Source organism: Sprattus sprattus (assembly GCF_963457725.1).
Source record: "Sprattus sprattus genome assembly, chromosome: 16".
Lineage (NCBI taxonomy): Eukaryota > Metazoa > Chordata > Actinopteri > Clupeiformes > Clupeidae > Sprattus > Sprattus sprattus.
The window spans coordinates 25,913,518-25,928,517 of NC_137914.1; the positions used below are offsets into that span (position 1 = coordinate 25,913,518).

The 15,000-nt window shown below is 45.2% G+C and overlaps 2 protein-coding genes across 2 annotated transcripts in view; both read left to right on the forward strand.

Annotated features, from left to right (window-relative positions):
• Positions 1-4,150, forward strand: part of slc26a6.2 (solute carrier family 26 member 6, tandem duplicate 2) — a gene marked incomplete at both ends in the record, with an annotated part of 11,126 nt that extends 6,976 nt beyond the window's left edge. The window contains 10 exons of the mRNA XM_080853860.1: positions 204-281; positions 789-884; positions 992-1,098; positions 1,413-1,482; positions 1,736-1,828; positions 1,929-2,051; positions 2,374-2,523; positions 2,912-2,966; positions 3,330-3,448; positions 4,127-4,150. Of these exons, the coding sequence (XP_080709986.1) occupies positions 204-281; positions 789-884; positions 992-1,098; positions 1,413-1,482; positions 1,736-1,828; positions 1,929-2,051; positions 2,374-2,523; positions 2,912-2,966; positions 3,330-3,448; positions 4,127-4,150 (915 nt within the window). The remainder of the gene's footprint in view (positions 1-203; positions 282-788; positions 885-991; positions 1,099-1,412; positions 1,483-1,735; positions 1,829-1,928; positions 2,052-2,373; positions 2,524-2,911; positions 2,967-3,329; positions 3,449-4,126) is intronic.
• Positions 4,151-6,522: 2,372 nt separating this feature from the next.
• mgll (monoglyceride lipase) overlaps positions 6,523-15,000 on the forward strand; it is a gene marked incomplete at its 3' end in the record, with an annotated part of 14,965 nt that continues 6,487 nt past the window's right edge. The window contains exon 1 of the mRNA XM_080853400.1: positions 6,523-6,682. Coding sequence (XP_080709526.1) covers positions 6,558-6,682 — 125 coding nt within the window. The 5' untranslated portion in view covers positions 6,523-6,557. The remainder of the gene's footprint in view (positions 6,683-15,000) is intronic.

The following is a 15,000-nucleotide window of genomic DNA, read 5'->3' on the forward strand; positions in this document are numbered from 1 at the left end:
ACATATAGCTGCTAGCTGCCATCAGTCAAAGACCTCTCTGAAGGGTTGCTTCTGAAGCAATCACTTCAGCAATTACTCTCCTACGTCTCGGAGAGAGACACAATTGACACGGTCTGCATGAAATGATCAAGCTGCTGTGAGAATTGAATCGCTTTCCATCAGCCAGCCCTGACGATGTTCACTGCCTTCTTTCTTTTGGCCAGGTGGCTGGGGCCCTCTCAGCTGTAGTCATCTTAGTCATCCTGCTATGGATCGGGATGCTATTTGAACAGCTTCCAAAGGTGCAGTAGGAATGAATTAGTGTGTGTGTGTGTGTGTGTGTGTGTGGGTGTGTGGGTGTCTGTGTGTGGGTGTGTGTGTGTGTGTGTGTGTGTGTGTGTGTGTGTGTGTGTGTGTGTGTGTGTGTGTGTGTGTGCGTGTGTGTGCGTGTGTGTGTGTGTGTGTGTGTGTGTGTGTGCGTGTGTGTTTTAGTTGCAGAGTTCTTTCCAGTCACCCCTGCCATGTGCCTATATTTTACTTATGCACAGAATGCACACAGCACATGTACTGAATGATGTGTGTGTGTTTGTGTGGGTGTGAATGTGTGAGTGTGTGTGTGTGTATGTTGCCACAGTTCTTTCCACTCGCCCCTGTCATGTGCTTATATTTTACTTGATGAATGATGTTGTGTGGTGGTGTGTGTGTGTGTGTGTGTGTGTGTGTGTGTGTGTGTGTGTGTGTGTGTGTGTGTGTGTGTGTGTGTGTGTGTGTGTGTGTGTGTGTGTGTGTGTGTGTGTGTCTTTCCATAGGCTGTTCTGGCAGCCATCATTTTTGTCAACCTGCATGGAATGATGAAGCAATTTGGTGACATCAAAACCCTGTGGAACAGCAACAGGGTAGACATGGTAAGAGGGAGCTGGGAGAAATCAATGAGGCTATCAGAAAGCAGAAAAATAAGGAAGTCTAAAATTGATGAACGCTTTCATTTCCCTTTGGACGTGTCTATCTCCAGCTGGTGTGGGTGATGACTCTTATCCTGACCGTATTGTTTAACCCTGACCTGGGTCTGGCTGCCTCCATTGCCTTCTCCATGCTCACTGTCATCTTCAGAACACAGCTGTGAGCTCCGATTACACAAACACACACACATGCACACACTCATACACAGAGAGAGAGAGAGAGAGAGAAAGTGAGAGAGAGCGAGAGAAAGACTCACTGAAACAACAACACAGAAGACACTCACTTTCTCTCTCTCTCTCTCTCTTTTTAGAAATACTCTATAGTGTCTCTATAGTTCAAAGGGGAAAGCAAACAAGGTGTCACCGCCTTTTAAGAATGAACAGGAAAAACAAACTGACATCAACAACATTGGCAAACTGTTCAGATTGACACATTATACCAATGCTCTGCGTGTGTCTGTGTGAATGTTTCAGGCCTAAGTACTCCCTGCTCGGACAGGTTCCTGGAACAGATATTTACAGACCCATAGAGGACTATAATCAGGTAACCATGACAACATTGCACTAATGTGGGCTGGTGAATTGCAGGTGTCGTGTAGTGGATGGTCAAGTGTTGGTCTGATGACAGGAGTCAGGCATTGAACGGCTGACAGCTTGATTAGGGTGTGGAAGCTGCATTTGAGTTTTGCTATTTCTATGCTTTGTGTAAATGCACATGTTGGAGACTGTGAGCTGTGTGAAAGAAAATGATTGATGTTGAGGAATAGATTGCGAGCTCTGTGTGTTGTGTTTCTCAGGTGAAAGAGATCCCAGAGCTGATGATCTTCCGCTCCTCTGCGACTCTTTATTTTGCCAACGCTGAAATGTACGCAGATGCCCTGGCTGAGAAGGTAATCCTCCAGACACACACCCATACTGCATTTTGTGCATACTTCGCATTCTGTAGCTTAGCGAGGCACGTGTGTCAAAGTGTGCATCATTGTTTTACAGAGTGGGGTGGACATCGCTAAAGTGCTGTCACACAGGAAGAAGCTTGAGAATAAGAGAAAGAGAAAAGAGAAGAAGGAGGCCAAAAAGGCTAAGAAGCTGGCTAAGACAGAAATTACTGAAAAGGTGTGTGTGGGTGTGTGGTGTGTGTGTGTGTGTGGTGTGTGTGTGTGTGTGTGGTGTGTGTGTGTGTGTGTGTGTGTGTGTGTGTGTGTGTGTGTGTGTGTGTGTGTGTGTGTGTGTGTGTGTGTGTGTGTGTGTGTGTGTGTGTGTGTGTGTGTGTGTATGTGTGTGTGTGTGTATTTTTCTTTAAATGTACATCTGTATATTTTGTAAGTGTGTGTGCGCGTGTGTCCTTAAATGTTCACCGGTACTGTATATGTTGACAGTGTGTGTGTGTGGACACTGACAGGAACCTGATATCAGTTGTGGTGTGTGTGTGTGACAGGGAGAAGAGTCTGATGACTCGGTGAAGGAGCAGGTGGTGTTTACCATTGAGGTGGACACAAAGCCAGGACCCACCCTCCCTCGTGCCATCATCCTAGAGTTGAGTGCGTGTAACTTCCTGGATACAGTGGGAGTCAAGACCCTAAGCAACGTGAGTCACCATCTTGCTCCTACTTAGGTACCTGGTGGGCCCCGGTGTCCTGGCTAAGAGGATGCTGTCTCTGAGAAAGTGATGAGGCAAACAGAAGAGCATGGGAACACTAAGACTAAACAACTCTGAAGTTGTTTACAAGCAACTGAAATACCAGTTATGGAACCAATCTTCTTCTGTGTTTTAACATTTTATACTGCATCTTCCCCTGTGTTATAATATATTATACTTCCTTTTTAATGTTTGAGCATCTCTTATTACCTTACTAGTCCCAGTGCATTGCACCTGTGTATTTTCATGAATTTTTGATGAAGTTTGATGCTGTCTTCAAGGGTTACAGCTCCTACCTCTCTCTCTCTCTCTCTCTTTCTCTCTCTCTCTCTCCTAGATTCGTAAGGACTATGGTGAAGTGGGAGTGATGGTGCTGCTAGCTGGTTGTCAGAGTGAGTAATTTATCATTTCCACCTACAGGTACACAGTTGACCATGATAATAAACTCTACACTCACCCAACATAAAGGTTCAACTGGGAGATTTGTATTGAGAGTTTGTCTGACTACGGGCGCGGCGTTTCCTGTTGACTAGCCTCAGCCCAAATGAGACGAGAAGATCTTTATCGTAACTCTAATTACAGCTAATTTACCACAGTTGCTGATCACTTTCTGTCATCATCAGTTCTCCCGATGATGTTTATGTGCTGTTAGTAAAGTACCCCAACACAGACACAAACTCACTTATTCCCTCTCATTTCTCCTCCTATCTGTCTATCTCTCTCATTCTGTGCTGGCTCTCCCTTCAACTTTGCAGGTTGTGTGGTGGAGAGTCTGGAGAAGGGAGGCTTCTTCAGTGAAAAAGTGACCAAAGCAATCCTTTTCACCTCTGTGCATGATGCCGTACTGTACTGCAAGGCAGAGGGACAGGACGAGGTTAGACACATGTCGAAGACACCTCCTTGCACACACACACACACACACACACACACACACACACACACACACACACATACACACACACACACACACACACACACACACACACACACACACACACACACACACACACACACACACACACACACACACACACAACACAAACATCTGAGATTTGAGTGTACTAACACTTTACAGACATCACACTTTATATAATAATGTACAGCAGATGTGTGTGTTATTAGCCTCAGCACACATCTTAGTACTGGCTGACACATTTAGGGAAACGAGGTGTGTCATTTTGAATACGTGAGATCCCTATTTCTGTACACCAGAAGTGGCTGATCATTTATGTCCATCCTGCATAGATGCCTTTACTTACGCCTTTAGTAACATTGTGCTGTTCTCAGTTATTTAATCAGCCAGCTTTTGTAAAAACAACATGATGTCCTGATATTTTTATTTAAAAAAACATCGTTCTCCCCTTTAGAACTAAGCATCAAAGTCATCAAAGAGCATCTAGAGCACAGGTCATTAAAGAGAATGCACCGCAAGCCACATTCACATGGACTGTAATCAGAACAGAGGAGGATGGCCTGGACAAGTTTAACTAGAGGAACATTGCTTCAAAATGCTCCCACTCTTTCTCACTTTCTGTTGCTGTTTGTTTTTCAGGCAATGGATGGAACACAGTTTTGAATTTTGCATATTTGAGGATGGAAACACACACACACACACACACACAGGCACAGAGGTACGAAACTTCCGAAGGGAAGTGCCCAGAGACAGCAGATCTCCTCTCATTTCCTGTTCCTCTAATTTTGTGTTTGTACTGTAACTAAATGATTTTGGCCCACTATGAAATGAAAATAGATTCCTACTTGCTGAGATCTCTGCTGATATGTGTTCAGGGCGATGGCTTATGTTTGTTTCCCTCATTTCTGCTAAAAGGAATTTGTGAGTATTTTCACATTTTCAGCTCAAGACACACATTAAACTTTATGGCAGTCATAACAAGGCATGACTGAATGAGACAACATGACAAGAAAACCCACCTGAATTTACTGATTTGTGTCATCTACGACGAAAGACTACACTTCATTATTATATGCCACATTATTCACATGAAATGCCTTTTTCTATTTGGGCCATGATTCATTAAGCCATATTTATATTTCAGTGCCTGGCCTATCATCTGTTTCTGGTCAGATTAGAGTCCATGCAAAGTGCCCTCATTAAGGAAGTTGATATTAAGCTCAAATATTTATTTTAAATGACCACATATACAGACTCTATCGTGGCAGGAAATATTATGACAAGAGACAGCATAACAAAATGCAATGCAGGTGGTTGTACATGATCAGGTGATCATCAGTTTGATTTTTATTGAAGGCAATGTTTTGTGTTCTTTTATTTATTGATGGAAATTCACATGAATAAAAAATTGTGACCATTGGAATTTGCATTGTTTGCTAGGAATTAAGTTAAGCGACTCAAAACTTCTTTCTCACCAAGTAAACTTGACGAAGACTATTTTCCTCTTTTTTCTTCTCCTTTTCTCTCATAGCTTTTTTGGTCAACAGATATGTGCAGAGCTAAATAGGCTTTAAGCATACAGAAGCCTTTTGTCTCTGTTAAATTATCTGTGGTGTCTTAACACCTACAAAACAGCTGAGCCCACATGACATTCCAACAACATAGAGCAGGCTGAGAGGAACCAGTTTAAATGTCACTAAGAATATTTCGTGGAAACAGACTGTTCCTGTTTGCGAACTTGATACTTGACAAATAATACAATAGATATTAGTCCAGTTTAATTTAATTAACTTATTATTCGAGGGAGCGGTGTGTGTGTGTGTGTGCGCGCGCTTGTATCTCTCTGTGTGTGCATGCGCCCCCTTCTATGGTCTCGCACTTCTGTCTCCACCCAGCAGTTTGAATCGTAGCATCAGAGGGAAAGCACATTGCCCTAAAGTGTGAAAACGCCGAGATCGAGCACTCTAGTCCTCCCTCCGCCCGCCCCAATACCGGACAGCTTAACTGGTTTCATTACTTTCTCATACCTGCTAAGGCTAACTGATTTGTCACACTTCCCAACAGACTAGGTAAGTTTACTTTTGACAGTGGAGGTTAGAAAGTTGAACAAGTTCTGACCGACTTCTATCGAGACGGACTGGCAGGTTCAACATGCAATGTTGAGATGCGCACTCATTCACTCGTGTCTTTGTGTGTAAAACTTTAGTTTAATAATTTGGGGGGTCAAAACGTACAAGCTTGGCCATAATCCAATTATGTAAAATAAGATATGAGTGTTTTTTAATGTTAAGTGGTCTTCGCTTTCATTTGATATTTTAGGCGATAAGAACCAATCTTCCTCGCATACAATAGCCTGCCCTACGCTATAGTCTGTGCATATTAACATAAAACAGTATTCAGTGTTGTTTTTATGTTACTATCGTCTCACAAATATGAGGGTTAGTGAACAAGTGTTACTACAGAGGCTACAGTGTATGCTAGGCATAAGGTTAGAACTGAACCTGTTCTCTGGTATGCATAGGTTAGGCTTAGCTGATTTCTGTCGACCTAAATAAATAGTTTATACAAAGATTATTAACATTTCTTTCCAATAGCGGGTTAATTCAAGCTGTTGACGATATCTCCAGCAGAGGCGCTGGGAGCAGCCAAGGCTTGAGCCTATTTTTGCTGTGCTTTCTTTTTGAGCGTGCTGCTGACCAGCCCGAGTTTCTGCGATAGTTCTGCATCGTCAGTCTATAGGAAGTTGTGTAGCTGTAGTCTTTGTACCGCACACGCGTCGGCCTCTTTTTTTCCATCATTTCGTTAGCCGGTGTGTCTTATGTGTGGTTTATGTTGGTCACTTATGTGTGAAATGGAGCCCTAGCTCTGTGACGTCAGTGGCTGTAAACCTAATTGAAAACATTCAGTAGTGTAGCCTATATGTGTCGCGCACTATAGTGCGGCTGAAATGAATGAAACAATGAACGCCTTAACCACCTGCATAGTGGTCGCCGCGGTATCATTCTGGCTCAGCTCTGATGTCCTGACCGTCCTGCGTGACTGCATTACAGAAACGTTCAGTCGCACTACCATGCCGGAGCAAGGGACACCGCGACGGAGTCCGCAAGGTACCCCCTACGACGACCTGCCGCACATAGTCAACGCTGACGGACAACATTTATTCTGTCGCTACTGGGAGCCGGATGTACCGCCAAGGTCAGTTTGCATTTTGTAGTACAATACGGGGGGTGGGGGACACATCGGTGTCAGGTTTTATGGAATAGTAGCAAACCAACTCGCTAGTAACAGCGACAATGGTTTTCTGGCTTCTCCTCTGTGACTGTCACATGCTAAGGTCACAGAGGGAGGCAGGATTTACACCTGCAGTTTACACACAGCCTATAGTAGTTTTCTCTGTGTACGTGTACGTGCATGCTTATTGTGTGTGTGCGCGTGCAAGTGTGTGTGTGAGACGCATATCGTGTATGCACCTTGTTTGAAAACACGTCGGCGTCAGACCTCTCAACTCTCACCTACAAAATACAGGGAATATATTAACAAGACAACTTCTACACTGTTTCACTCATCTCACTGTCGAACTTATTTTTTTCATCAGTTACTTTTGTAACCTCGGCTAAATTTTCCGTTAAATTTCAACTCTGCAAAACCGCACTTCCTCTTTCCATCACATGCGCAGCACATTCAATCCTATGTAACGGTTGCACTGAGACTGCGCAAGCCTAAGGCTAAATACCTATGGTTTCTCCCAGCCTTTGTTGCCCTGGCAACCTTCAGCCTCCTTTGAGTATGGTACTTCTCCAGTCATGCAGTTTCCATGGTAACAGTTGCTTTCCCGCCTCTGACTAACCAAGTGATAGTTTCAGTTTAAATACTTTTCTTTTGTGGTAGTTATGTGTGAGCAGGGCAACTATGTCTACTAGATTTCCTAGATTTATTGAATTAGTCTACTTAAGGGATTCATCGCACACACCAAAGGCACACCTGCTTACTTGTTAGAAAAAAAAACATTTTCCTTATTGATGAGCTATTTTAATGTAGGGCCACAGCATGGCAGTGGGATCCCCAGATATGCTAGAGCCTTTTTAGTTCTAATGTGTAAAACCTGGCCTCTGTAAGCAGTTCAAGCCTGTTAATTAGCTAGAAAACAAATGATGCCTATTGTGACATTCAGCAAATCTGGCCAAGGAAGTCTCCAACCAGTCATAACAATAATATGCCTGTAAATCATGTATAGGGGAGAGGCTGGGGAGAGCACTTTAGAGAGAGTAGTTTCTTGGCTGTGGAGCCCCCCCCCCCCCAAAGTGGGTCTCTTACCCCACCGTCAGGCCCCCACCTTGTCGAACTAAAATGACATGCCCAGTTAATATGGACGCAACCCTCTAACTGCTCCGCTATAGCCATGATGTGGAACTAGATGAGTTACACCCAGCTGTGTTCCAACAGTGTTGGGGATGAGGGGATAACACCATCTAGGGCCATTTATAACTCACTTTATGTAGCATAACTGTCAGCTTCGGCCCCTTGTCTGCGATAATTCCTAACACAGCCTCAGACAGGGAATCAGTTATTATGTCCATGAGACATTATTTAATGAAAGGCGACGACCACAAAACAGCGGAACACTAACACTAACGGAGACACCTGGAAACAGTGCTGCTGAGGCTGCCATTGAGTCCGCCCGCAGCCTCTGCCCCCAGACATATGTGACTGTGATAGTTTCACACAGCTAATGTGATGGCCGTTGCAGCAAAACAAACAACTGGTCTGGGCTAAGAACTGCTGAAGTGCACTGAATGTTATATGTCAATGCGCCAAGGGACAGAGAAGGTTCAATCTGTCATCCTCTGCAGATACATGGGGTGGGGGATGAAAGCCAATAAAGTCACCACCTTTGAACTAAATGCTGATGAAATTACCTTTGGCAAGAAAGCATTGTTAGGATGCAACACCACCATGCCTGCACTCAGAAAGAGGCTGGGCTAACTAATAACATACACAAACCACTAACTCTCTTGGCTGAAGTCAGGGCTAGGAACAGCGCTGTCTTTAAGGACAAGGCATACTGAGACTCTCCGAAAGGCGCTGGGCAAAGGCTGTGAAGTACCGTCAAGAGGTCCCACTGAGGAAATGTAACCTGCTGCAGACAGTGGCCTTGACTGAAACGCACCCTTCAGAAAACAACACAAAAGAGTTGCACACCCTGCAACCCTTCATGACATGCCAAGATTGCAGCAACATATACCTGATAGTATTGTGACCCTGCCCGCATCCAGCAAAGACTGCAAAAAGGACAAAATATGTGTGATGCCTATGAAACATGCACTGCTGCCATCATGTCCACCAGAGACATAATTGTCTGTGCAGACACCCTCTAGGCCAGAGGTGTCAAACTCAAATACACAAAGGGTCAAAAACTCTGTGCAAGTCAAGGGCCGGACATATTCCATATTTATGAAAAAAAAAAAAAACTGTTTTCAAAGTCCCCCTTTCGTTTGGCCATTTTTTGGGGGGAGAGAGACAGGCCTCAAGCTAAACTTTAACTTCAGGTGATAGGGCTGCAGACAGTGGGGCAAGGGCTTGCACTTGCTCGCCTAGATTGACGTAGGCTACCAACTTGGTGGCAGTGAGTTGTGGGACTTGCAGTATTAGGGGTGCGACATACCAGTGGCTGTGGCAGACCAGCTCTGATAGACTTTACATATTATCTGGCGGGCCAAATAAAATTAAACCGTGGCTCATTCAAATCAATGGCACTTTTTGCAACGTTCTGAGGAGCCAGTGGGCCAGATGAAACCACTTGGCGGGCCGGATCTGGGCCTTGAGTTTGCACGCCTCTCCAATGAGCACCTAGGCTGTCAACACATGTTGTCTGTGCTGCTCATTGGAGAGGCGTGCACAACCCACTGCATTCAGAGTAAGCCCTATGAAGGTGGCTGTCTGGGATGGGACCAGCATACTCTTCTCCCAGTTTAATGCAAACCCTAAGCACGATATTTGGAGCTCCAAGTAATCAGTCCTCCAGGTAATGCAAAACTATTAGGCCCTCTCTGTGTAAAGGCTCTAGAGCCGCATCCACTTGGAGAAGGTGTGAGGCGCTAATGAAAAACCAAAATGCAATCTGGAATACTGATAGACAGATCCCTGAAATGCAAAGCTAGGTCAATTGACAGAAACCAATTGCCTGATTGTTCTGCCTTCAAGAGCTCCTGAAAGACTTATGGGCAACATAGCCTCGTAGATCCAATATAGAATGCACTGTAGATCCAGTATAGGCTAGGTGCACGAAACACTCGGTGTGGGCTGTTTGTTTCCTGTTTAGCCAGGTGTATTTGAACCTGCCGCTATTCTGAATGTAATTAGCGTCTACACGGACCTGGTTGGGTGTTGCACCTAGTGAATCAGCGTTACGATAAAGAAGGACGTGTAGACACTAATTACATTCAGAATAGCGGCAGGTTCAAATACACCTGGCTAAACAGGAAACAAACAGCCCACACTGAGTATTTCGTGCACCTAGCCTATAGACTGCACCCATAGATCCAATATAGAGTCCCCTACATCCCTTATCTAGCTGGGGACAAGCAAATGTTGATCCCAGGACCCCTTGAAAGGGTGGCAGTGGTCTCGCAAATTGGATTGTATAGCCCCAACTGATTGTATTGTCCAAGTATAGAGACAGGGGGCATAAACACCACCATTTGCACAGGCGCTCTGAAAGTGGGCGTGCCTGACAGCGAGGAACAGTCAGAATGAACTCCTGATAATCGCGCAGACCAACACTGCCACCAAGGCCAAGGTGAATTCTCCTCACATTGAACAAGAGGAGGGGATTCAGAAGAAACTGATGCCGTGCTCTTTCAGTTGTATGCTGTGAAATGAAGCTGTGTAGAACCCAGAGAAAATGCTGAAAAATCATTGCAGGTTACAGCTGAGCGAAACAGTAGTACTTGTCGGTGCGGATCTCTGAACGTGACGTCAATGGCAGCAGGGCATACTTGCTTGGCATCAGCACTTTTAGCCACCGGAGGTGGGGTAATCAATAGACACAGGGGACCATTGATTAATGGAACTTTCTGATGCTCCTTCAGCTGCTAATCACATCTGATGCAGCAACACAACAGTGTGGGACATGGCCCAACCCAATGCACACCATGGCTGCCTGTGCTGCTCTGAATAGAACACTGGCAGGCCCGGGTGTGTCCTCCCAAGCTACTCCCTCCTCTTGTGCAAGAAAGAAAGTGCATTACCAGTCAAGCTCAAAATGTTCAGTACTGCCACGCCTCGAGTGATCAACCAGTATCGCCTCGCTTGGGCAGGAGGTGTCACTGGGATGGAATGGCTTTTAACCAGCAGTTTCAGCTGTGTGACGAGCGCAGTATCTGCTGGAGGCGCACCACTGAGGAGAGGTTCTGGCCAACCTGCGATAGCTATGCAGGACAAGCAATGAGCAACTAAGGGAAGCCTTCATAGGGGCTTGTTTGGATCTCTTGTTGGCAGTGGGGTACACTCAGGTAGCTGCACCTCTGAGTATTATCCAAAGATCAATAGATCTTATTGTAGGGACAGTTTTGAGTCATTCTCTCAATTTGCTAGTGTTGCTGTGGCCCTCATCTTTTTGGATTTGCTCTTCGCAAATATTTCAGTATGATAGGTGGAATATCTCTTACCCCACCTCTGGTCAGCTAATTACATAGGAGACACAACATACACATTTAATTATCTCAAAGAACTGCTTAACCTAAAAATGTGTCTTACTTGGCCCCATTTGCTCACATTTCCAAAAGTGCCAATTTCTTTTTTCATCTGTTCAAGCTGTGACTTCAACCTTTTGCCACTTGGGGCGCTTTGCACATCAACTTGGATCCTGATGATCGCCGCTGGTGTCTATATTTTTTGATTGTGTTGGTTGTGGTTAGCTCATATGTAGCAGGGACATGACCTACATGACCTACATGACCCCCAGGCCCCATTCCCTATATCCTGGGGCTTCTGTACTTTCCTCATATTTGCCCTAGATCATTTGATCCAGGCCTTCATATATGAGGTGAACCAGTAGGTAGTGTATACAAGCTTTGGCACCGGTAAGGTTCCTGACGAGGTGAACACTGTTGACACGTAAATAATAACATTGACCATGTTACCATGGGGGCAACAAAAGACGCTAACATTCTTCTACTGCTAGCTAAGCTGTCACTGATCACAAACAAGATAGCGGTACAGTAGCCTCATTTAGTCACAGTTTACTCTGTCTGGTGAACATTTGGGTGAACAATCCCTATAAGCTTCACATTCTTGTTGTCTAGAACTTTCTTCCAGAATGTCTGGTGCAGTGCACATGATGTGGGAAGAATGCACCGTACTGTGGATAGAGAGATGAGGAGGACCAGGGAACGCAGCTGCATCAGAGTTCCCTCTCTCTTACTCTATCTATGACTCTCTCTCTCTCTCTCCCTCGCTCTCTCTCTCTCTCTCCCTCTCTCTCTCTCTTACACTCGCTCTCTCTCTCTGTGAGATCCTCTTGTCTGACAGGCTGGCAGGACTGCGGCAGCTGCAAGAGCTGCTATGGCTCCACTGGCCACTGATTGCAGCATTGACTGCGCTGATCCCTTCTGCAGCTGCACTGAGCCCCTCTCAGTGTTCTCGAATGACTCATCATGGCTTATGGAGATGGTGGGGTCGCGTATGAACAGGTTGTTCAAATCACACCTCGCTCTGTGTTGTGTGAAATGAGTCACACTGTCGTTTACCACCGATGCAGAAATAATTAAAAGTCGTCTGTTTTGCACAAGCAACGCCGATCCCACTGCTGGGTTTCCTCAATGCTGACCCGGCCTCCAAACTGACCACGGCTCGGTTAGAGCAGTTTTCTCAGAGATTACATCTGCCAGATAGTAGTTTATGCACCATCTTAACAAACGTCTGCCTTTGGTGAAATGATGAGGGTACGTAGCCCAGATAGGCCACAGTGTAAACAGCACTGCATGTTTACCTTCGAGGCTAACTGGAAACGATCCCAAGTTACACATTCAGCTTGTAAACTTCAGATCTGCTGTGTATCCAGGCCCATGATGAACACGCTATCCTGTGGTGCAACTTCACAGTAGTGGCAGGAGCAGGGCCCACTGTGGTATTATGGCAGTATAACCTGTGGAGGTCAGACGGAGTTGGAAGCTGAGCTGAACTGACCTGACCAATAGGGGCCGCAGGTCAGGTCACCTGCAGTACGGAAACACAAGCAAACACACACTTCCAACCCACGGGTCAGTTACAGTCATGCTCAGAGCGACATGGCACTGACACACAAACACACACACACACACACACTTCCAACCCACGGGTCAGTTACAGTCACGGTCAGAGCGACATGGATGTTTGTGCATGAACTGAAAGTAGGGCATGGTGTGAAACATTGTTTAAATACACAGACGTAACAGTGTGTTTTGTAGTTATGACATGAGTAAACACAGTGTACTAGCATACCTACTGTAACAGAGCAGGTCTCTAAAAAACAACTCAACTGATGCGCCCAGCTGTGCTGCATTTGGGTAGTTTGGCAACACACCAGCATTCCATCACATACAGAAACGCAAAAGCTGCCGAGTGTCTTTAGTAGCCCACTGTTTGGGGTATGTAGTGTTTTGCCAGTATTGACTCTAGGTATGCGGTTGAATACAGACATGTGCTGACCAAATGTTGGCATACATTTGAAAAAGGGTCTCATGTTTATGACCTCAGTTAGAGTGAAATGGGTGAAAGGTGCATGGGGATTGGGGAGGGGGCACTTTAATGATTGACAGATCTGTCAGTGGATGATGACGCCAGTGAACTTAGTTTACCAGAATTCCTGTGCTTTACACACACACACACACACACACACACACACACACAGACACACACACACACACACACACACACACACACACACACACACACACACACACACACACACACACGCTCTGGTATTTTGTGGTTTCTCTGTTGGCTGGGCTGTTTCTCTCTCTCTCTCACTCTTTTTCTCATCCCCAAACTCACACAAAGTCTTTTCACATGGTGCCATTGACCTCACTGGTTTGACCCCTGTCTCAGTTCAGTAGCTGAAGTCTATAATCTGATTAAGAGCCACAGTGAAGAGTTTAACACAGTGTGTGTGTGTGTGTGTGTGTGTGTGTGTGTGTGTGTGTGTGTGTGTATGAGAGTGTGTGTGTGTGTGTGTGTGTGTGTGTGTGAGCTCTCATAGTGAACACTCATAGTTCAAGTTTTAGTGTGTCTTAATTGTGGTAAGATGCGGGGTTGTGGGGTCTGCCAGAGAAAGGGAGCTCTGTACTATAGATGTGTTTAAGAGCCCTGTACATCAGAACAGCACACATGCTAATGGGCTGATGATTAATGCTCATATGGACGAGGCTGCAGGGTGTGCAGCACAGATACAGATGGTATATGCTGCCCGCAGGGACTGCTCATATATATATACATCACACCAGTCAATAGAGGCTTTTAACGTTCCTCACAGTCCATGCAAAACACAAACAAAGACCCTCTTTCAGTCTTTATCTCTCTTGCTCTCTTTCCCTCCCTTCCTCTCTCCCTCTCTCTCTCTACCTCCCTCTCTCTCTCATACACACAAACACACAGAGTGAGAGAGAGACAGAGAGAGAGAAAGAGAGAGATCGCTATGTCCAGAAATTACTCAGAGGAAAATGAAGGGGCTGAGGACAGAGATTGGTAAAAGAGAGAAACAGAAATGTAAATGGGGACTGCTGCTAATGAGCCTCTTTTATGTCCCTTTTCTCTCTCCGTCTCCACACTTTCAATTCACTTATTAGGCTAATTGGTGCCCACACTCTTTCAGACCCAAACCTGTCATTACAGTGTCACTACATCACCCATTCTATGAACAGGAATAGCAAATGTAATTTTGTGCGTGTGTGTGTGTTTGTGTGTGTGTGTGTGTGTGTGTGTGTGTGTGTGTGAGAGAGAGAGAGAGAGTGTGCTCTGTCCCTTTGGTGTATGCTTGTATTTGTGTGTGTTGTCTGTTGTGTGAGTTCACCCTGTGTACTTCTCTGAGAGTACATAAGTACAGGCACACAGCCGGCACTTACCCAATGCACATGTGTTTTAGTGTGTTTGTGAACGTGCATTTGCACTTTACACTGGAAGTGCACTCTGTGCGAGTGTTTGTATACTGTTCTCTAAGAGTATGAGTGAACTGTAATACAGGGTGCTGGTGTTAGTATACTGTACTCTAGAGTATGATGAACTGTGTTGCAGGGTGCTGGTGTTCGTATACTGTAGGCTACTCTAAGAGAATGAGTGAACTGTAATGCAGAGTGCGAGTGTTTGTATATTGAACTCTTAGAGGATGAGTGAACTGTGTTGCAGGGTGCTGGTGTTTGTATACTGAACTCTTAGAGTATGATGAACTGTGTTGCAGGGTGCTGGTGTTTGTATACTGAACTCTAAGAGTATGATGAACTGTGTTGCAGGGTGCTGGTGTTTGTATACTGTACTCTAAG